General features: G+C 52.7%; 1 protein-coding gene across 2 annotated transcripts in view; it reads left to right on the forward strand.

Annotated features, from left to right (window-relative positions):
• Positions 1 to 23003, forward strand: part of SH2B3 (SH2B adaptor protein 3) — a 45886-nt gene extending 22883 nt beyond the window's left edge. The window contains exons 3-8 of one of the 2 annotated variants that reach the window (XM_023203532.1): positions 18180 to 18281; positions 18369 to 18460; positions 18549 to 18646; positions 18758 to 18972; positions 19069 to 19240; positions 19393 to 23003. In XM_023203532.1, coding sequence (XP_023059300.1) covers positions 18180 to 18281; positions 18369 to 18460; positions 18549 to 18646; positions 18758 to 18972; positions 19069 to 19240; positions 19393 to 19688 — 975 coding nt within the window. In that variant the 3' untranslated portion in view covers positions 19689 to 23003. The remainder of the gene's footprint in view (positions 1 to 18179; positions 18282 to 18368; positions 18461 to 18548; positions 18647 to 18757; positions 18973 to 19068; positions 19241 to 19392) is intronic. The other variant, XM_023203537.1, reaches the window with a different exon arrangement.
• Positions 23004 to 23353: the final 350 nt, after the last annotated feature.

The raw sequence follows: 23353 nt of genomic DNA on the forward strand, positions 1-23353 counted from the left end.
CTGGCGGTTTCCTCTCGGGGCAGGAGTGCGAGGAGGAGGAGGAGGAGGAGGAGGAGGAGGAGGAGGAGGAGGAGGAGGGCCAGTGGCAGGAAGCGGCCGCAGGAGGGGCGCTGCCTCGGGCTCTGACAGGCGCGGGCCTGGCCTGCCCCTGCCTTTCTGAACCTTGTGACCCAGGGGAAGGAAGGCACTTTGCCCTCCCTATGCCTCAGTTTCCTCAAGTAAAAATAGCTGAATGATGGCTCCCACCCCAGGATCAACTGAGTGCTGTCTGGGAAGCACCTAGAGCTGTGCCCAACACAGCCAGTGCCCAGCAAGGCTTCGCTGCTGCAGGCATCACTGGCGTTGTCGTTTTTATTTATTATTGATTTATTTAGAGACAGAGCACCCAGGTTAGAGCACAGTGGTGTGATCTCGGCTCACTGCAACTGCTGCCTCCAGGGTTCAAGCAATTCTCCTGCCTCAGCCTCCCGAGCAGCTGGCATTACAGGCGCCCACCAACATACTCAGCTAATTTTTTTGTATTATTAGTAGAGATGCGGTTTCGCCATGTTGGCCAGGCTGGTCTTGAACTCCTGGCCTCAAGCTATCCATCTGCCTTGGCCTCCCAAAGTGCTGGGATTACAGGCGGGAGCTACCGCACCCGGCCAGTTTTTATTAATTGGTTTCCATGTGACAGGCACTGTGTCCGCCACATCCCATGGAATCCTTACCACAAATCCCGGAGGTGGGGACAGTGACGAAGCCATCTCACAGCCAAGAAAACTAGGCACAGAGAGGTACAGAAGCTTGCCCGAGGCCCCAGAACTGAGAGGTGGCCAAGGCAGGAAATGAGAGTCCCTGGTGGATCTGCCAAGGCCAGGGGCACGAGGGGCATGGGGTTTGTGTTGAGGCCCCAGAACAGGCAGAGAGAAAGCACCCACTCTCCACCGTCGGACTGAGCCTGTATCCCCGCAGGCAGGGCAGACTGAGCCCTCATCTTGGCAGTCAGGCAGAGCTCAGGTTAGCGGGCACAGAGGCTTAAGAAGCCAATTTTTTCCCGGGCCCACCTCTCCTGGGGGACCAGAGACAGAGGCTCCTGGGGTAGGAATGGAGGTCCCATCGTCACTGTGTCGTGGGCTGCCATGTGACTGGGGTAGGTCCCAGTCCTCTCTGAGCTATGAAGCGGGTGCTTGGGGCAGTGGCCTTCTGGGAGTGGTGGGGAAGGAGGAGGGGGTTGGGCAGGGCTCCCGCGGCCCCAGCCACACACATTGCCGCCCCATCTGCCCCCTTATTGGGGTTCCATGCAAAATCGTTTTTGAAAAAGTGCTTTGCCGCTTAGAAGAACCCCCCTGACCGCGCTGAAACCACGGGGGTAGATGGTATCGGGCGCTTCCTTTCAGCTCAAATTCTGCGAATCCACAGCCTAGAAAGTGCCCTGAATCCAACAGGGTGGGCGGGGAGCGGGTAATTAAGTTATTATGGTCTGTCCCCACCCCGTCCTGCTCACCAGGCCTGGCTGCTCTTACTGGCTTCTTGGAAGTTGGTGTGGTATTTTTTTGTTTTGTTTGTGGGGCTGGTGTTGAGATGAGACCATTGTGGAGTCAGGGCTGTGGGCTTGGAGGGTCAGGGTCAGGGTCTAGGGGCGAAAGGTAGACGCTGGAGAAGGGCAGATGGACAGGGTCAGGTTCAGATCTTGGCTCTTGTATCCTTGCTGTGTGGCTCTGGGCCGAGAACTTGGCCTCTCTGAGCCTCCGTGGCTCATTACAGAAAATGGGATGCCAGCACTTGCCTTAGTGGGTTGTTTTGAGCCAAATGCAGGCTTAGGGAGGAGGCGGCATGATGTGTTCCTACCCTGAAGGGTGGAAAAAGGGGAAGGAGGCCACCACATCCCACAGGTAGGTCCCCAGGGTCCCTCCCCAGGATGGGCAGCAGCCTGGCTGCTCCCCATGGCAACCCCTGGCTGGCCCCACTGGTGCTGCTGGAAATCCCCCACCCAGTTCTTTGTGAATGGGAAAGGAAACTGAATGTGCTAGAAGAGGTCTCCGAGTGCTGGCCCGGCGGGGGGGCTTCCTCCCCCAGTGCAGGAGGGGCCACCTCAGCTTCCTTTCTGGGGCCCCATACCCCCTTTTTCCTATCTCCCCTCTGAGTTGAGGAGAAGGCTGTGGCCCCTGCCCACTGTTTGGCCTCTGGAACCACTGGGTGACAGCGTACATCGGGGCGATTAAGGGCCACCTGGCCTCTGGACCGCCCTCGCTGTGGCTGCTGCCTGGGACCCCCCACCCCATGCCTGACTTGTACCCCGACCTCAGCTCTACACGCAGAGGCACCACTGTAGGAGGAGATAGAAACCTCTCTCTAGGGAACCACCTGGAAGGGGGCCCTGCCCTGTCTTCATCTGAGTACCCCATGTAATCTAGGAAACTGTCTCTAACTTGCCGAGGACCTCCATGTCTGAGTTCTAATGTTTTTTATTTTGCTTTTTCAATTAATAAAGCTCATGGCAGAAACTATTTAAAGAAAAAAAAAAAAAAAACCAGTACCAGAAAAACCTCCCACAATCTCACTACCCATAGAGAACCAGCATTTCCATTTGGTAGGTGTCATTATCATCATTTTTGTTTTGTTTTTGAGACCGGCTCTCACTCTGTCCCCTAGACTGGAGTGCAGTGGCGCCATCTTGGCTCACTGCATCCTCAACCTCCTGGGCTCAAGTGATCTTCCCACCTTAGCCTCCCAAGTAGCTGGGACTGTTTAATGCTGCTATTAGCATAGACATTAGCAGGACACCATGCCCTGCTAATTTTTAAGTGTTTTTGTAGAGACAGAGTCTTACTGTGTTGCCTAGGCTGGTCTTAAACTCCTAGGCTCAAGCAGTCCTTCCGCCTGGGTCTCCCAAAGTTCTGGGATTACAGGCATGAGCCACCACCACACCCAGCCTCTTCTGTTTTTAACTTTGCCTCCACCCCCAAATTCCAATTCCTTCAGCAGTTGCTGGGAAGGGATTACTTTTTGCACAATTCTGTCTGGAGCCCTTTGCAGGCAGGAGCTTGTGGACAAAAACTTCAGCCTTTGCAGGCCTGGCATTCCTCATACTATTTGGTCACCTGCCTTTTTCACTATGTGCCCTGAACATTTTTCTGTATTCTTTTTTTTTTTTTTTCCCACTTCCCAGGTTCAAGCAATTCTTGTGCCTCAGCCTCCTGTGTAGCCAGGATTACAGGCGTGTGCCACCACACCTGGCTAATTTTTGTATTTTTAGTAGAGGCGGGGTTTCACCATGTTGGCCAGGCTGGTCTCAAACTCCTGACCTCAGGTGACCTGCCTGCCTCAGCTTTCCAAAGTGCTGGGATTACAGCCACCGTGCCCAGCCCATTTCTAACTTTTTTGCTGGTATAGATGACCCTGGGATGAACACCTTATGTCAGTCTTGGCACTCATTTCTGATGATTTTCTTCTGCTCAGTTCCTAGAAGGGGAGTGCTGGGTCAAGGTTTTTATGAGCACTTCTGATCCGTTCTTGCTCTCAAAGCTTTATTGAGATATAATTTACAAACCATAAAATTCGCTTGTGTAAAGCATGTAATTCATTGGTTTTTAGTATATTTATAGAGTTGTGCAACCCTCACCATAATCTAATTTTAGAACATTTTCATCATCAAAAAAGGAAACCTTGTACCCATGAACAGTCACTCCCCGTACCTCCCTCCCCAGCCCCTGGCAACCAGTCATCGCCTTTCTGTCTCCAGGGATTCGCCTGTTCTTGACATTTCACATACATGGAATCATAGACTACGCAGCCTTTTGTGTCTGGCTTCTTTCACTTAGCATCATGTTTTCGAGGTTCACTGAGGTTATAGCATGTATTTTGTTCCTTTTTATGGCTGAAAAATACTCCATTGTATGGACTTGCCACATTTTGCTTATTTATCACCTGATAGACATCAGGTTATCTCCACTTTCTGGCTGTTATGAATAATGCTGCTATGAACATTTGTGGACAAGTTTTTGTATGGATCTGTGTTTTCATTTCTCTTGGGAGTGGAATTGCTGGGGCATATAGTAATTCTATGTTTAATTACAGTGGGCTGGGCGTGGTGGCTCACACCGGTAATCCCAGCACTTTGGGAGGCTAAGGTAGGTGAATCACTTGATGTCAGGAGTTCGAGACCAGCCTGGCCAACATGGTGAAACCCTGTCTCTACTAAAAATACAAAAATTAGTGGGGCGTGGTATGGATGCCTTTAATCCCAGTTACTCAGAGACTGAGGCAGAATAATCGCTTGAACCCAGGAGGCGGAGGCTGCAGTGAGCCAAGATCATGCCACTGCACTCCAGCCTGGGTTGGAATGAGACTCTGACTCAAAAAAAAAAAAATATATATATATATATGTGTGTGTGTGTGTGTGTATATGTACAATAAATATGCCTATATATAAAATAAATATGACTGCCAACCTGTTTTCTGAAGCAGCTGCACCATTTTATATTCCCATCATTTCATGAGGACTCCAATTTCTCCACGTCCTTGCCAACATTTGTTATTGTCTGTCTTCTTGATTATAGCCATCCTAGCCATCTTAAAGGGTGTGAAGTAGTATCTCAGTGTGGTGTTTTTTTTGTTTTGTTTTGTTTTGTTTTTTATTAAATGGGGTCTTGTTCTGTCACACAGGCTGGAGTGCAGTGGCACTATCTCAGCTCACTGCAGCCTCAAACTCTTGGGCTCAAGTGATCCTCCCACCTCAGCCTCTTGAGTAGCTAGGATTACAGGCACACACCACCACACTCGGCTAATTTTTGTTTTATACTACACTACGCTAATGTGGTTTTTTGTTTTGTTTTGCTTTTGTTTTTTAGCTGGGGTTTCACCATATTTCCCAGGCTGATCTTGAACACCTGGACTCACGCAATCCTCCCACCTCAGCCTCCCAAAATGCTGGGATTACAGGTGTGAGCTACCAGGTTTAGCCTCAGTGTGGTTTTGATTTGCATCTTCCCAGTGGAAAATGGTTTTGAGCATCTTTTCATCTGCCTAATAGCCATTTCTTGTTCTTTTGATACATTATTTTCGAGTAGGCTTCCAGAAAGGTTATACCCATATATCTTCTCGTCACCAGTGGTGCCAGCACTGGGTATTATTTTAAAAACCTTTGCCACCTTCTGGATGAAAAGTGGTTATCTTATCCTAAGTATGACCATTTCTCTTTGTTAAAAATTGAGATATGATTCATATACCATAAAATTCACTTGTTTAAAGTGTACAATGCATTGGCTTTTAGTATATTTAAACAATTGTGCAGTGATCACCACTATCTAATCCAGAACGTTTCTATCACCCTAGGAAAAAACCTCAGAGCAGTCAGTCCCAAAATGCCCTGCCTGCAGCCCCTGGCAACCACTGATCTTTCTGTCCCCGTGGAGTTCGACTGTTTCTCTTCTGTTCCTTGGTCATACACATTTCTTGTGATTTATCAGACTATTTACTCAGCATGTTTGTCTCCTGCACTGCCTGCCTTTTTCTTGATTTGTGAACACTACGTGGCATGGATATTAGCTCTGTCCCATGTTGCAAACATTTCCCTGGTTTCCAATTTGACTTCTCAATTTTGTTCCTGCATTTCTCGACCTATGGGGGTTTGCAAGTTCCAGGCAGTAAAATCCAGTGATCTTTTCCTTCACGGTTTTATTCTTTGTTGTTTTTTTTTTTTTTTTTAACCTTAAAAAGGCCTTTCCCCACCCAGGATCAGATAAATAATTACTTAGGTTTTATTCTAGTTCTGTCTTGGTTTCCTTTTTCACTTTTAATTATTTAATCCAGCTGGCTTTTGTTATGTGTGGCTGGTGTGATTTCCTGTTGTTTTGTGATGTCAGTGAGAGGCTGTGTGTCAAGGCCTGTAACATGGTAAGCGCTCAGTAAATAGGAGCCAAAATGATAGTAATGAGAGTCCATACCAGGTAGAGCTCAGAAGGACGTGGGATTCCTGGTGCTGTGCCGTGGCTGGAGGAGGACATGGCCTGGCTGTGCCAGCTGGCTGGGAGCCCTCCGCCCCAGAAGCCCTTGCTCTCACCTCTTCTTCTGAATCATCGTTCTTCGAAGGCAGGCAGTCGCTACGTCGTCTGGGGCTTTGGGGATCTTGGTGGTGACGAGTCCCCTCTCCTCTGGTGCACTCCCCCGACCCGAGATGGGCGACAGAGGTTTTTTGTTGTTTCTTAACCACATCTTTTTCCACCCACACCCGGCGCAGAGCATATGCTTGGCCGGGGCTTCCCCGAGCTGGTCCTGGCTTTGTGGCGGGGGGCTGGGCCATCAGTGCCCCATTCAAGCCTGGGGACCTGGCCCCGCTGGTGTGTGCTACAACAGACCCAGCCCTGGGGCCTCATGATACTGTCGGTGATCATCACAGATGCGGGGCCTGGCTGCGGTCCTCACTGGTGGTTTTTGTTTGTTTTTGAGAGGGCGTCTTGAAGTAGCCCAGGCTGGAGTGCAGCAGCACAATCTCGGCTCACTGCAACTTCCGCCGCCCAGGTTCAGGTGATTCCCGTGCCTCAGCCTCCTGAGTAGCTGGGACTGCACATGCGCCACCACGCCCGGCTAATTTCTGAGTTTTTAGTAGAGACAGGGTTTCACCGTGTTGGCCAGGCTGGTCTTGAACTCCTGACCTCAAGTGATCTGCCCATCTTAACCTCCCAAAGTGCTCATTACAGGCGTGAACAACCCCCAACCACTGCAGGGAGCCGGGTTCGCCCCCTCCCTGCCAAGGGAGATGCTTGCTCTCCCTTCTGTCTGGAGGCCAGCACAGCCTGGCACTCGTCGTTTAGGGCATCCATGGCCTTGTGGTGGCCAGGAGCAGAAGGTGTCACCTGAAAAAGGTGTGGCCAAGGGCAGGGGTGCTGGGCTTAGCCAGGCTGGCCACAGTGGGGACAGGAAGGATTCCTACGGGGATAGCTGGGAGCAGGATGTGGTCGTGCGAGGTGTGGGCTGATGGCAGCTGGCATGCAGCAGGGGAGGTGCACTGGGACCAGGCCTGGAGTGGGGTCTGGTGGCTCTGCTGTATATGGAGCTGAGTGCTGCCCAGAGATGCCATCCTGTCCTCAGAAGTGGCTCAGGCCTGCTGGGGACAGGGCGGGTGGAGGGAAGCCGCTGCATGCCCTGTGCTGTGTGCTGGCCCGCTGGCTGTCACTGTAGCGCAGCTCCCGGTGCCTGACAGTTGTCTGTCCTTATTTGGCACTTGAAAGCCCAGCAGTTTGGCCAGAATGGTGCGCTGTGCGGAGGGTACGGCTTGAGTGAAGGTGTGGAGGGAAAAGGCCCTGGGAGTGTGGCTCCCCTCCTTCCATCCTGCCCCCTGCAAGGCCCATCCCAGGACATTCCTCCCAAGTGGGCTGGATGGGGCCTGGACTTCCTGTCCATGTACTGGGATGAGCGACGGGGAAGGTGCCTACTGCCGGGTGGGGAGTGTAGGGCTTTCCAGGCATCATCCCTCATAAGCCACTGCTCCCAGGCCTTGTGCATAGCCCCACCATGGCAGACCTGAGCGCGGAAGTGTCCCACCATCCTCACAGCAGGCTGCGGGGCCGTGTGTAAATTAACTGGCCCCTCCACCCTTGACCACCTGGTGGAGTCGGCACCCACATCTGAGGAGGGGACCATGTCGCTGCTGGGGACTCGGGGCTGGTCTGGAAGCAGGTGTGGTGGGGGCTGTCTTTCCCTGCGTGAAGGTCTTCCTCTGGGTGTCTGTCGCTGTAGGGAGGCCACTCGAGCTTCTGAAAGGGGCTCTGTGTCCTTGCCATCATGATTCTGTGTTGGGGTGGGGAGGGGTGGTCGCTGTCTCTCTGAGAGGGGTCTTTGTGTCTGTGTCCCTGTGATTCTCTGCAGGAAGACCGTGATGGGAACTGAGGGGGAATTCACTCTGGGTGGGGTTTTAGACAGGTCCCCAAGTCCTGTCTGTCCCAGCATCTCTGGCTAATCACTCCCCCCGTCCCCCTCCCGCCACACACACACACACACACGGGAAAAGCAGGCCAGTGTGTGTCCTGTTGCCCACACCATACTCAGTCAGTGTGAGCTGGGGTGCCACCTGCCTGGAGGGGGGATCTGACTCTCAACAGGGCTTCTGTATTTGGGGGTGTCACACTCACTTTGTCTGTGTCTGCCTCCACCATCTGACTGGGAGAATTCCTCTCAGGGTTGGGGTGGGCACCAAGCCTTGCTCCCAGTGGGGGCCCAGCCCTGGGTTGGGCCCAGAGGAGGTGCTTGGAGGATTTGCCGGGTGATGGATGGATGAGCACTTGGGTAGGGGCCTGGGACCCCCAAAGCCCTCAAATGTCTGGGAAGCAGGGGGAGGTTTCTGTTTCTGGTACCAGGAGCTCTTGCCAGGAAAGGGGGAAAGCTGACTTGACCCATGTGGCTTTTCTGGAAGCTTCTCCCTTCGCTTTCCTCCTCCCCTGTGGGGAGAGGGGGCCTGAGGCAGCAGGGTGCAGACCAAAGGGGGATCTGGCCCATAATGAACAGGGAGGTAGGGGTCTACAAGCTGCTGCCCTGTGGACTGGGCCCACTGGATGTTGAGGGCAGCAAGCAGGCTCCAGTTGCACACGTCCAAGGACTGGGTTCCATTATCATCTCCATTTTACAGGTGAGGAAACTGAAGCACAGCGGGCCAAAGTGATTTGATCAGGATCCAGCATTTGAAGGGTCTGTGAAGGAGGGGCCGGGCTTGGGGTCCTGGTGGGGGCATAGCAGAGAAGCGCTCTGTGGCCTACAGTTCTCACACTGATTCAGTCGCTGGAACTGGCTCACTGCCTTCAGTTTGCCCCCCAAGGAGCCAGGGAAAAGGGGGCTGAGATCACCCGTCACACCCCATACCTCCCTCTGCTTCCCAGGCACTTGAGAGCTTGGGAGTCCCAGGTACCTACCCAAGTGCTCATCCATCCATCCACCTGGCAAACCCTCCAAGTACCTCCTCTGGGCCTGCCCCAGGGCTGGGCCTCAGCTGGGAGCAAGGTTTGGTGCCTACCCCAACCCTGAGATGGACTCTCGCAGTCAGATGGTGGAGGCAGCTGCGTCATCAGGAAACCATGGCCGGTCCGATAAGCTCAGTGCTGAGGGAGAGGCACAGGAATTGCACTAACCATGACTTAGTGGTCAGGGAAGGCTCCCTGGAGGAGGGGAGGTTTTCTCTGCTGGGACATGCAGTTTGGGTCAGACAGGGCATCACAAATGCAGGGGCTGGGTGACGGGAGAAGGTGTGGGTGGGAAGGCGGCTGGAGGGAGACCAGGTGTTGGGGGTGCTGGGGCTGGAGGTGGGCAGATGAGGGTTGGAGCCCTGGCTCCACTTGGCTCTTCCCTGTGGCTGGGGTACTGCGTGATTTTGCCTCCCAGAGTCTGTAGTATGGGGGCTCCTGATGGTGCCCTTGCGGGAAGGTCAGGGGGCTGACACACCTGCACCTGCCTTTCAGCCTGCCTTCTTCCCCGGCCAGCTGGAGGGGTCCTGGGAGGCCCACTCCAGCCCTGATAGCACTGGCTTGTAGCATCCCTATCACTCATGGTCTTCACTGGCTGGAGTGGGGTATGGCAGTAGGGGCCATCATCCCCTATGCCCCCCATTACCCAGCACAAAGGATGCTTGGCCAGCAAAAGGCCTATGATTAATGTTGAGCACCCACTGGCTTGTGGCCAAGGACACCATGTGAGCAAAGCCAAGTCATGGTAGAGACCTGCATCAAGGAATGTGCAAGACTAGCTCATAGGACAACAGGCAGGGAAGGAAGTGAAGGGGCTTTTGCGACTGGGGATTTAGATACTGTGGTCAGGGAGGGCCTCCCTGAGGAGATGACACTTTGAATAGCAGTCATATTTGTGAAACTGTCAGGGGAGTTGCCTCTCTGAGGGCACAGCAGATGCACAGGCCCTGAGCACCCTTGGTACACTGAAGAAGAGTGAAGGCCAGTGTGGCTGGATCAGAGTGAGGGAAGGAGGCCCAAGAGGCTGAGGAGGTAACAGGGGTCTCTCAGATGGGGACCACAGGGGAATTTTTTTCTTTTTTGAGACAGTCTTGCTCTGTTGCCCAGGCTGCAGTGCAGTGCAGTGGTGCGATCTTGGCTCACTGCAACTTCTGCCTCCCGGGTTCAAGTGATTCTCCTGCCTCAGCCTCCCAAGTAGCTGGGACTACAGGCACCTGCCACCATGCCCGACTATTTTTGTATATATATTTTTTTCTTCGAGATGGAGTTTCGCATTTGTTGCCCAGGCTGGAGTGCAATGGCATGATCTCGGCTCACCGCAACCTCTGCCTCCTGGGTTCAAGCGATTCTCCTGCCTCAGCCTCCCAAGCAGCTGGGATTACAGGCATGTGCCACCACACCTGGCTAATTTTGTATTTTTAGTAGAGACAGAGTTTCTCCATGTTGGTCAGGCTGGTCTGTAACTCCTGACCTCAGGTGATCGGCCTGCCTCGGCCTTCCAAAGTGCTGGGATTACAGGTGTGAGCCACGGCACCTGGCCTAATTTTTGTATTTTTTTTTTTTTTCTTTTTTTTTTGAGACGGAGTCTCGCTCTGTCGCCCAGGCTGGAGTGCAGTGGCCGGATCTCAGCTCACTGCAAGCTCCGCCTCCCGGGTTTACGCCATTCTCCTGCCTCAGCCTCCCGAGTAGCTGGGACTACAGGCGCCCGCCACCTCGCTCGGCTAGTTTTTTGTATTTTTTAGTAGAGACGGGGTTTCACCGTGTTAGCCAGGATGGTCTCAATCTCCTGACCTCGTGATCCGCCCGTCTCGGCCTCCCAAAGTGCTGGGATTACAGGCTTGAGCCACCTCGCCCGGCCTAATTTTTGTATTTTTAATAGAGACAGGGTTTTACCATATTGGCCAGGCTGGTCTTGAACTCCTGACCTTGTGATCTGCCCGCCTCGGCCTCCCAAAGTGTTGGGATTACAAGCGTGAGTCATTGCGCCTGGCCAGGAGTTTTCTTTTGAGATGGGATTTTGCTCTGTTGTCCAGGCTGGAGTGCAGTGGCACCATCGTAGTTCACGGCAGCCTTGACCTCGCTGCTTCAGTCTCCTGTAGCCGCACGGGAGTTTTGAGCAGAGGAGGGGAGGCTGGAACAGCGTGCTGCAGGTGGAAATAGCTAATTCTGGACAGACTTGGGCATAGTCTGATGGGACTGATGCATTTTTGATGCGGTCCAACTCCCAGGGGGCCCAGGTGTCACACTGTTTTCTAGCCTGGCTCCTCTCTCCTCACTGGGAGTCCTTGTGAATACCCTTTTCCCCCAGTGGTTGTCCGGGACTGGAATCCTGGCTGCTCGGCTCCCAGCATCCACCACTTTCTGCCTTTGAGAGATGGGTCGTGCCTCCCCTCCTGCAAGTCTTCTGTGGCTCTCTGTCATCTGGGGGAAAATGGGGGACAGTGGCCTTCCTGCCCAGTTCTCTTGACCTCCTTCAGACCCCAGCCAGCTCAGAAGCCACCCATGTTAAAATGCAGATTCCAGGTTCCCTTCCAGATGTCCTGTGCCAGCAGGTCATAGAAGCATCCTGTGCGGGGTTCACTCCCCCTTGAAGGTCTCTGAGCCTTCTCATCTGTGAAGTGGGTGAAGGCACAGGAGGGCCATGTGAGGCTCACACACACTGCTTGCACAGAGATGGCCTGGGGCAGGGTTGTGAGGCTTCTCCTTCGTAAATCTCACTGACCATGGTGCCCAGGATTGTCCTTTGCTCTGGAACTATGACCTTCCTACTTGGTTTCGTGGTGTCCTTTCCTTGATGATGTGATACTCGTTTCTGTGACTTCCTCTTGGAAAACTTGAAATGTTGCTGGCCTGTGAATTCCACAATCTGGAAACTGCTGGCGGGTCACCGAGGTTCCAATGCCCGGCACACAGCAGATGCTCACTAAAGGGCGATGTGGGGTCTGTGAGCGTCATTTCCAGCCACAGTCAAGCCCCTGTTGTCTTCTAGCCTGGGGCTGTGCCTTCTGCCCTCTGGGTGTTGGCTCTTGCTATTCCCTTAACCTCCAATGCTTTCTTCTCCACCGTCTCCACTTTGTAGAATATTCAGTAAACACTATTGCCCCTTACTCTGTGCCTGGCCAAGACCCAAAGATGGAAAAGGAGGAGGGAGGCCTTCTTGAGCCTCTGGTGCATGGGAGCAGGGGAGTGACAACTCAGGAGGGCTGCGCAGGGAGGGGCCTTCTTGCTCCCAAGTCTCTCCTAAGACTGAGCTCCTAAGGCCCTGTGCTCCTCCCTGCCCTACCATTCCCCTGATAGCCTTCCATACCCCCCGGGAACTCTTTTGCACACACTATGCTCATATTCTCAGGGGAGGGTAGTGGCATTATTATCCCACCTTAGAAAATGCAGACTCTTGCTTGAGCCCAGGAGGTCAAGGCTGCAGTGAGCCAGTATGCGCCACTAGACTCTAGCCTGGGCAACAGAGAGGGACCTTGCCTCAAAAACCACACACACACACACACACACACACACACACACACACACACACACACGCATGGAGACTCACTTTGGGAGGCCAAGGCAGAAGGATCACTTGAGCCAGGAGTTTGAGACCAGCCTGGACAACATAGCGAGATCCTCCCTCCCTCTCTCTCTCTCTACAAAAAAATAATCAGCCACGTGTGGTGGCACGTATCTGTAATCCCAGCTACCTAAGAGGCCAAGGCAGGAGGCTCACCTGAGCCCCCAGGAGTTTGAGGCTGCAGTGAGCCAGCCTGGGCCACAGAGCAAGACCCTATCTCTTAAAAACAGACAAACAAACAAAACACTGGAGACTGAGGCTAGGAGAGGTGAGTCACTTATCTGTGGAAGAGAAGGCAGAGTTGGGACTCAAGCACAGGGACTGACTGTCCCAAACCTCAAGGTGGTGGAACTGCTGCATGGTGGTTCTGCAGCCCTGACGTATTTCTGGGCAGGATACTGGGTGGCTTTTAGCAACTAGGCTCAGTCTTGATGCTCCCCAGAGGATGGCTGAGAGGCACCATGTTTAGGGAGAGTTTGCAAGGTGAGGATCTTCCTCACCTAAATCCCTTATTACGTTGGGTAATAAGGTCTATGAGTGAGGTCAAAGTTTGGGTAATGTATGGGTTCAATAGGTTTCTCTGCTGCAGGACTTCTCAGAGTCTTTAATGGAGCTAAGCAGCAGCATTCTCTGTCCAAAAATGACTGTCCTTTCTCAGAGAATCTTTCTTTGCATTGGCTGCCAGGAAGCTCAGAGACAAGTCTGTGGCAATAAGGACTCTTGTCTGTCTTATAGCAGCTATCTCCCTCCCGGCTCTTTCTGGTCGTCTCTAACCTGACTAAAATCATTTTTGGAAGGAGGCAAGGCATCTTTTGTTTTTTTTAAGACAGGGTCTCACTCTGTCGACCAGTCTAGAGTACAGTGGCGTGATCTCAGCTCACTGCAACCTCTGTCTCCCAGGTTCAAGCGGTTCTCCTGCCTCAGCTTCCCAAGCAAGTTAACTTTTTGATACCAGACAGTAAGCTTGGATTAAGTATTTTCCATAATAATGCTCATTCATTCATTCATCCATCCTGGCAGCATCCACTTCAGGTTCTGAGCTGGGGTGAGGGATTCAGCCATCCAGGACAGGATCTGGAATTTGCTCTGCGCCTTTTCAGACCCTCTTCTCCTCCTCCAGTAAGAAGGTCAACAGGACCTGCTTACGGGCCCCCTATTACTGAAAGCAAACTGAACCTCCAGTTAATGTCCTGCCCAAGGTTTCAAAGGTAGTGAGTGGTAGAGCTAGGGCTCCTCTAACTACCTGCAGAGCTAGGCCCAGGCTGCCAGATGCCTCCTTGAGGGCATGGGTGTGGCAGAGGCGTGGCTGGTGCTGGAGGGTTGACTGAGGCCTGTCCCGCTGCTGCTGTACACAGATGAACGTGGGCTCAAAGGCCCTGGGGGAGATAGGACCACCAGGGAGCTAGTGTGGCCTGGGGGTTCCCGGGGGAAGGTGGTCTCTCCCCAACACTGGTCTGGGCCTGGCCCTTGCTGCTGGGGTGTGTCAGATGCTGTCCTGTGTCCTGCCCTCCAGCATCCCAGGAGGAGGGGGCCAGCCAGCAGGCCTGCTCCTGTTACGAACTTCCCGACCTTAGAAAAAGCTCAAGCTGATTCCCACAGCCCTGAAGCCCCATGGTGGCTTCTGGGGGCTGCTGTGGCAGCCTTACCTGTGCCTCTTCCTGCTATCTCACCAGAGGAGGCCGTGCCATCAGCCTTGCTCTCCACACAGGTATGGTCATGCCACCAGGGCTCTGGCCTTTGACTGGTGTGTGCAACCCTGCCCTGCCCTGCCCCGATTTGCCTGTCTCAGCCCTTGCTAGGGTGGATGCTCCATGAGGGCCTGGCCAGTCACTCTGCTGGGTGCCTGAGGGAAAAACCAGTAACAGACCCCACTCAAGGTGGTTGTGAGGACCTGGCAGGGTGGGGTGTGGCCCAGTACCTCGGAAGACTCTAGAAGGACCATCCTGGCCCTATAAATGTTTGTGCCAAGGCAGGTCCCCTGTCCCTCAGCACACAGGAAGGGGCAGCAGGTAGCAAGACAGTTTCCAGGTGACAGCATGAGGGCGAGTGAGTGAGGCCTAGAGAAGAAGGGTCTGTTGCCTCCAGCCCGTCACATTCCCTCCAGCTGGGCTGGACAGCCCGGTGGGAGAAAGAGGGATCCTCAGGTAGGCGGGAGTCAAGGAGAGCTGCGTGCCCTCATGAGGCTGGTGTTTTTTCATCTCCACTTCTCAGATGAGGGGACTGTGGCTCGGAGACCTTTGCAGGGGGACTGATCACTGCACAGGGCCATCTGAAGGGAGCCTGGGACTGCATTTCCATGTGGGCCCTGGGTGGATCTGGAACCTGGCTGGCTTTCCTGGCTCCCCCGCCCTTTGGCTCCCTTATGTTCCTGGCCTTTTCACAACTCAGAAGCAGCCGAGTAGTTGGTTGTGTTGTCTGCAGTCGCACTGAAGCACATTTTATTTTGGCTAAGTGACATTCCTTTGTTGTCCCTGTCTTGTGATTAGTTAGGGTAGTAGGTTGGTTATATTATGTGGAATTTATTGCAGGATGGTAACGGAGCATGTGACAAAATGGAGCAATAGTTCTGTAAGGCTGAGAGAAACTGGGTGTGTACCCAGTGGCTGGGCCACTCGGAGGGGACTGTCATGCTGTCAGTACTGTAGTGGGACCCAAGCAGGCTTTACTCACCAGCCTGTTAACAGCTGTGCGAGTCAGGCCTTTTGCTTGTGTTAGCTCACCTTGTGAAAAAATGAGCTCCGACTTACAAATGACAACTAAGGAATGGAGAGCCGAACCCCTTGTCCAGGGTTGCATAGGAAGTGGCAGGGTCAGGGCTGAATCTTAAAACTTAGAGGGCAGGGCCCGGCGTGGTGGCTCACACACGAAATCCCAGCACTTTGGGAGGCCAAGGCGGACAGATCACCTGATGTCAGGAGTTCGAGACCAACCTGGCCAACCAACATGGTGAAACCCCATCTCTACTAAAAATACAAAAATTAGCTAGGTGTAGTGGCAGGCGCCTGTAATCCCAGCTACTCTGGAGGCTGAGGCAGGAGAATCACTTGAACTCAGGAGAATCGCTTGAACTCAGGAGGTGGAGGTTGCAGTGAGCCAAGATCACGCCACCGCATTCCAGCCTGGGCAACAGAGTGAGACTCTGTCTCAAAAAACAAAAACAAAAACAAAAAACTCTATAGAGGGTAAAAGAACTGTAAAATCTGGGATACAGTTAGCTGTTGAAATAAATACAAGTCCTACTGTTGGAGTAGTGTCAGAGCTGGCCTGCATCTTTGAGACTTCCTAGCGGCCAGAACAAAGAAAGAAATGGATTATTTCCATTGGAGCCACAGTGGCCATAACAAACAGAAGCCATCTATTTGGATGCTGGAAATGGAGAAGACTTGCTACCTAGAAATAGATGCTGCAGGATGTGGTGGGTGACATTCTGTTCAAACCACAAATACCTGAAATGATTTGGCCACTTTGATCACCCAACCACAGTATGGCCTAAGCTGGGTCCAGGGAGCAGCTGTTGCTGGCCTGGCTTGACTTTTGAGGGAGGTGGAATAGCGGGCATGTGAGAGAAGGGAACCTCAAGCCCCCACAGCTGCTGACACAGCCCCCAGGCTTGAGCTTGGCTCCGCCATCACCCATCCCCCCATATAGCTTAATCAGATGGGCATCTAGTGGTCCTTCCCTGCAGTAGCCAGAGTCCAGAGCCTGGGCTGTGCAGGCTGAGGTTTCGGCTGCAGCAGGGACTGTCCTGCCCCCGTGTGCCCACATGTTGCAACCTGGCTGGAGCCTCTGGCATAGGATACCCATACCGCCAGGTAGCTCAGTGGTAGACCCTGGCTCTCATACTTGGCAGGCTTGGGTTGAGATTGTGGCTCTAGGCCTGAGCGGCTCTCACGGACTGCTGTTGGGAGTCGGGGAAGAACCCCTGGGTTGTGCTCAGCCAGCAGGCAGGTGGCAGCCAGGCTGGCTATGGGTGAGGACGGGAATCCTCTTTTCACCACTGCCTGCCTGCTCAGCAGTTCCTCAGTTGCTGTGGGTGGAGCTGGCTTGCAGGGGCCAGAGTCAGAGTGAAACCGGCAGTTCTGCTGGTTAATCTCAGCACTGATACTGGGGACTAGGCCTGGAGCGGAACTGAAAGGGAGACCAGGCCCGTTCCCCTCCGGGCCTGGCCTATATCCTGCCAGTGATCCTTAAGGCCTGCAGCCAGTGGGGAGGGTGGAGGCCAGGCAGGGCCAACTGGAAAAGTAGCAGAAGGAAGTGGCCACTCGCACCTTACCCATCTTGCAGACAGAAATGAAGGCTCCGCAGGGCTGGCTAGCTGTGAAAATGGGCAAGAGCACAGAGGCCCCACTCCCTGCACACTGCGCTGTGTCCAGTGCCTGTGTGGATGCCATGCGAGGCCTCTGCCTGCCCCTTCCTGGCTGCTGGACCTCTGGGAGTGGGAGGTGAAAATGCCCTGGCTGGTGCTGGTCACTTCAGGATAGAATGTTCTAGTCATGCAGCTTTCTAGTGAGAGGCTGCAGTAAGCTGTGGCCAGTGTTGGTCGTTCCTGCAGTCATTACTCTCCCCCAGCTTGTTGTGTCCGCCAACCAGAGCAGGCCCGGGAGCTCCCAGGAGACCTGCTGAGAGGACCCAGGTGGCCATCCTGCTTCTGCCAGGATGCCCTCTTACCTCACTGTTCATTGACTCCCCTGCAGGTGGGGAAGAGGGATAAAGGAGGCGGCCAGGCCACTGGGTCATGATCCTTCCAACAGAGGTACCTAGTACCTCTGTGTCTAAAGCAAGGTTAAGCTTTTGGGGGTCAATAGCACTAGCAGCTCCAGTCCAAGGTGTGCCCTTTTGGGCTTGGGTGGAGGTTGGATCACCTGAAGCCACAGTTGCTGGAACATCCTTTGGGCCTGCCTCTGCTTTCCATCCCCCTGCTCCCGGTTTGTTAGGGGCTGTAGTATTTTCCAGGAACACCTGAATGGAGGGGGCCCAGTGGGACCACTTCTGTCCATTCCTCACCTCATCTCTTTCTCCCCTTTTCTTCTTTTGGCCATCTTTTCAGTCTTATCACAAGAGGAAGGGGAGGGGCAAACCCCCTCCTGAACAGATTCCCAACCGGAAGCAGCTGGCTCCTTGGCTGCAGAATGCCCAGCACAGGAAGCATCTGCAGGGCCAGTCAAGACCTGAGAGCAGAGTTCCTGCCGGCAAAGGAACAGTGGCCAACTCCTAGCCACCCTGCAGCCCTGTATGCCGGGTGTCCTGGGAAGGTCCAGGGCCAAGATTTTGTGGTTTTACAGTGGCTGTAACTTGGGCTAGCCATGCTAGGCTCTGCCCCTTTTGGGCTTGGTGTGATGAGAGGGTCAGCAGCTGGCATCACCTGGCTGGGCAGGGAGCTCTTTGCTCACCAGTGGGAAGAGAAACGGATGTCAGACACATGGCAGAGTGGAAATGTCCCCAGGTCCAGGTCCAAGGGGCTGGCCTTCTGCCAGCACACGCTGCTTAGGACCTCAGTGTGAATGGTGTTCAGGAGGCTAGGTTAAGGCACCCTGGACCTCACTACAGGCTCAGAGCCTGCACAGCAACACCATGGATACTCTCTCTAAAAGGGGGACTCTTGGGGAGACTATAGACAAACTCAGGCCTGGCTAGAAAAAAGAGCATCAGGAACAAGCTTTGAGTACCCCATCTTGGTCTCGTAGAGTTCAAGGCCCAAGCTACAAGCAGCTTGCTCCAGCATCCAGGAGGTCCGGCGGTGCACACGCCTCGAGATGCCTGACAACCTCTACACCTTTGTGCTGAAGGTGAGTGACAAGGCTTTTCACACCCTGGGGCAATACAAATACATACACATACAGCAGACCCAACCCTGTTCCCTTCCTTCCTGCCAGGTGAAGGACCGGACAGACATCATCTTTGAGGTGGGAGATGAGCAGCAGCTGAATTCATGGATGGCTGAGCTCCGGGAGTGCACAGGCCGAGGGTGAGGTCCCGGGCCCTCGTCCCTGGCACGACCTTTGCTGCTTTCACCCCTGACCTGCCCAGATTCTTAACCTCAGCCTCTTCTCCAGCAGGCTGGAGAGCACAGAAGCAGAGATGCATATTCCCTCAGCCCTAGAGCCCAGCACGTCCAGCTCCCCAAGGGGCAGCACAGATTCTCTTAACCAAGGTGAGTAACCCAATGGCTAGGCCATTGTCTTCTGGGTATGCTGGAACCCAGACTCAGCTCAGGACATAAAGTAGCCCCCCTGCGACCACCATCACCCATCTTATCTAACAGGTGCTTCTCCTGGGGGGCTGCTGGACCCAGCCTGCCAGAAGACAGACCATTTCCTGTCCTGCTACCCCTGGTTCCATGGCCCCATCTCCAGAGTGAAAGCAGCTCAGCTGGTTCAGCTGCAGGGCCCTGATGCTCATGGAGTGTTCCTGGTGCGGCAGAGCGAGACGCGGCGTGGGGAATACGTGCTCACTTTCAACTTTCAGGGGATAGCCAAGGTATGGGGCGGGGCAGGCAGGACCACGCCACTTCTCTCCGCTGGAGTTCAGGGTCCTAGAGGGACAGCCCAAGCCCACCATCCTCTCCTCCCACAGCACCTGCGCCTGTCGCTGACCGAGCGGGGCCAGTGCCGTGTGCAGCACCTCCACTTTCCCTCGGTCGTGGACATGCTCCATCACTTCCAGCGCTCGCCCATTCCACTCGAGTGCGGCGCTGCCTGTGACGTCCGGCTCTCCAGCTACGTGGTAGTCGTCTCCCAGCCACCAGGTCTGACCCTACTGCCCTTTGCTAAAGGGGGTGGCTGACACTGGGTAGAGGCTTGCTGCAGACAAGGTACAGGGTACAGGGATCTTGTTCTGTGTCCTGTCAGCACTTGCCTTAAGACTGATGGTGTGGTCTCTCTTGGTCACTTGTCCTAGGTTCCTGCAACACTGTCCTGTTCCCTTTCTCCCTTCCTCACTGGGATTCAGAGTTGGGCCTTCCCCACCTTAGCTCTTCTGGCTGTCCCCGGGGGCTCAGCCCAGAGGGTCTCCCAGGGCGATCCTCACCTCCCGAGCAGATCTTCCACCTGGTGCCTTCGCCCGAAGAACTGGCCAACAGCCTGCGGCACCTGGAGCCTGAGCCTGTGAATCGAGCCCGGGACTCGGACTACGAAATGGACTCATCCTCCCGGAGCCACCTGCGGGCCATAGACAATCAGTACACACCTCTCTGACCAGTGAGGAATTCCAGGCCTCAACAGCTGCCCTTGAGGAGCACAGGCAGAAGTGTGAACTTGTGAATGTAATTGATCTTTCCTTCCTTCCAGAGAGAGATTTAAGGGACACTGTTAACTGCTCATGCCAGTATGGACGTGACCCTTCTATTAGGCCTGTTGAAGGGCCCTCCTGTAAGTTTCATCTATCACCTGGCTTTCTCCTTATTGTTTACAGATGTAGTTCTTGTTAGAGGATGCCGCTAGCTCCTGCCCGGGGTCCCTATGCCCAGTCCCTCTTACTCTTAGAGAAAGGAGTTGGGGTGAGGGCCAGAGCTGGCAGTAGAAACTTGTTCTCTTTTTCACTGACACTGTCACAGCAGATGACAGACTTTCTACGGGAAGTGGGGGTCATCAGGAAGCCCAGAACACTAATAAGCGGTTCTCCCATCTACTGTCAGTCCATGTGGCAGGTCTACTGTGTCCACGCCACAGATGACCACACCTAATCCTGCTTCTACTCTCAGCTTTAGGACAAAAGCTCTGTCAGAGGGACAAGCTGAAGGTCAAAAATGATTTTAAACATTTTACCTCAGACTAATTTCTTTAAAGGATTCAGGTTCAAGACTAAACCACTGCTTATTTCAGTGCACTGTTTCAACTAACACCCATGCAATTTTTGTAGTCGGAGAGAGCTATGCAAACCCTACGTAATTCACGGTCTGAGCCAGCATGCTGACTTGTCTACTGCATCCTCGGGACAGTCACTGCTGCTGAGTGGCCACTGTCCTTCCTAAATGTCAAGAAGTGAAGTATGTCACCCTTTCAGGGAAATTCAGACAATTACTGAAATAGGAGGGTGGCAAGGAACAGTTCTACCCTGGTGCCTTACGAACAAAAAACTGGATTCTGGTTTATAGCAGCTTTATAGTGATAGTTAAATTAACTGGGGTTGGGGGAAGAACAAGCAAAAAAGGAAGAAGGACTCCTGGGCCCTTTCTAGTAAATCCTTCAACAACAAGGCTGGCTCGGTGCCCTCCAAGCATCTAATGGCTTATTAAATTATCCCACAAGTGGGTTTTAGGCTCCTTTTTTGAGCCAAAATGGAAGCTGGGAATCTGGTGCCATAACTAATGAGAAACTCTTTTAATAGCCCACAATCAGTGTTCTGTTCCAGCTGGCTACTGCTTCATTGGCTTGAGAATGTATCTCCATGCACACATGGGCACACACAATCTCCACCATCCAGGGATGTCCTGAAGTCAAATCTCCATCTATACAAGTGATACAATTCATGGGGGGCTGGCTCCTCCCAGAATCTTTGTCTGGAGGCTCACTCCAAACAAGGGGGCAGTGACAGTGGAATCAGCTGCTCTTGGGTGCCAGCAGAGCCATTCAGTACAACACCCAGGCTCACGGCTGTGGCTTCTAGGAAACTCGGAGTTTAGATCAGCTTTACAGATACATCAATCAGAGGCTAAAATGAAACCTTGGCCTAAAACTCACAGGACTGACTGCCTGGGAGGAGAGTTAGGTCTGCTCCTTCTACTTAGTCTCTGTACTCCAAGAGATCAGATTTTTGCGTTTAGAATTTTCTTGGGGTCTTTCAGAGGATGGGAAAACAAACCCCTCTGCGCCACTGTTTTTCTTTTTTTTTTGAAACGGAGTTTCACTCTTGTCAACCAGGCTGGAGTGCAGTGGTGCGATCCTGGCTCACTGCAACCTCCACCTTCCTGGTTCAAGCGATTCTGTCTCAGCCTCCCGAGTAGCTGGGATTACAAGCGCGAGTCACCACGCTCGGCTAATTTTGTATTTTTAGTAGAGATAGGGTTTCGCCATGTTGGCCAGGCTGGTCTCAAACGCCTGACCTCAGGTGATCCATCTACCTTGGCCTCCCAAGGTGCTGAGATTACAGGCGTGAGCCACCGTGCCCAGTCTGTACCACTTTAGTATCAACACTCCTGGGTGATTTCATGGATCCTAAAGCAGACCTGACACTGATCCAGATTTGCAGTCCGTTTTTAAGGACACCTGTCTTTATCTCCTCAAAGTCAATCAGCTTTCTCTGGAAAATGAATGCTAACTAGTGTGAACCAAAAGAGTAAGTAATAGTCTGAAGTTTTTTAAAGGAGAAAACTCAAAAGTCATTAGTCCTCCCCTCTGCACAGAAAAGGTGCCCAGTAGATAATGAACCAAATTAAGTTCCCTCCCTCCAGCCAGAAGTTAAACATCTGGGATATGACGTCTTCACGCCAGGGGCACTAATTTCTTAGCAGCCTCTCTACACGCATCTCTCAGGTGGTGCCAAGAGGCACACCAGGTAGAGCAAACTTGGCAGCTCTAACAGGCTGCAAAGTACAACTTCAGATTCTGTGGCAGAGATTTGGAAAGCACCCACCTCCAGACTGCTTCCTTTCTAAACTCGTCCAAGTTACCAGGACAGCTCAAATACATGCTGACAAAAAACTCTCATGGCCCTAGGAAGAAGTGACACTAAGCCAACGCTTTTTCTTTGTGCGGGAGCAGACCCAGCTGATGAAGGGGTGGGCAGCAGTGGGGGGCAGGCACCCCACTGGCTGCAGCTAGCCCACCATAGGCACAGCACATCCCACCACTCTCCTTCCAGTGCCGACCAGGTCCCAGCCGGCAACTTCTACCGAGAGCCATGGCTCAGCACCAACCTGGACAGTAGACATCATGATCCCTCCAGTTAGCTCTAATTACAGACCCCACCAGTACAGCTTGACAGCTCCCGGCACCATCACTTCCTTCATCTGACTTTATTGAACTTTTACAAACTAACAGTCACCAGCACCAAAGAATTAAGTCAACTAACCTGCCTTGAATTTTAGACCAGCAATCCATATGGCTTTATCTGGTATAAATCTTCTGCCTTTGATCATTTCTGGACCGTAGGAAAAAGGAATAGCAATCATTAAAATCTTGGGCCAGAGAACACTATTTTTACATAACAGTTTCTTAACCTAAAGTCAAGGCCTTGGACTCTTCCTTGAGGGCTGCCTGAGATTCCTTCATGCTTTCTATTCAGGGCTAAGTCCCTTACTGCAAATGTGTTAGCTCTAACATCTCCCACAAACTAGAGGAACTTGCGAGTATATTAACAAGGACACATCTGACATCTTGTATTTGGTTAGAATATACAGCACATTGTGATGACAAAGTGGATTCATCTTGTATCATTATAGGCAGAAGGTATTTGGCAAATTTTTATGTATTGTTTTATGTACTGTACAAGTAACTTATTCTTGAATAATGCAAATTTTGCTATAATGTACAAATTGCTATAAGTGAATTAAAAAGTTTTCAGAATCTTGATTTGCTGTCACAATATTTAAAGGCTCTATTAAGACCATGGTCTCTCTACAAAATCCTTGCCCTGGCCCAAATACTTGCTCTTCCCTTTGTCCTCCCCACTGCAATCTGGGAATATTAACAAATGCTTATGAGTCCATCTATGTCAATAAGCAGCTTTGTACATCTTTTCTTTTCAGCCTTCATGCCCTCTGGATTTCTTTATTGCATTTTTTTTCTGAGTGTCTCCTGCCCCCTACTGGTAAAATAGGAAAATGACTGAATTGGGAACTTCCAGCTAATGACACTCATTTTGGTTCAGGAGATATTAAAAAGGAAGCTTACAGAATTGGTGTCAGCTCGAGGATGTGGAA

The sequence above is a fragment of the Piliocolobus tephrosceles genome, chromosome 10 (genome assembly GCF_002776525.5).
Source record: "Piliocolobus tephrosceles isolate RC106 chromosome 10, ASM277652v3, whole genome shotgun sequence".
Classification (NCBI taxonomy): Eukaryota; Metazoa; Chordata; class Mammalia; order Primates; family Cercopithecidae; genus Piliocolobus; species Piliocolobus tephrosceles.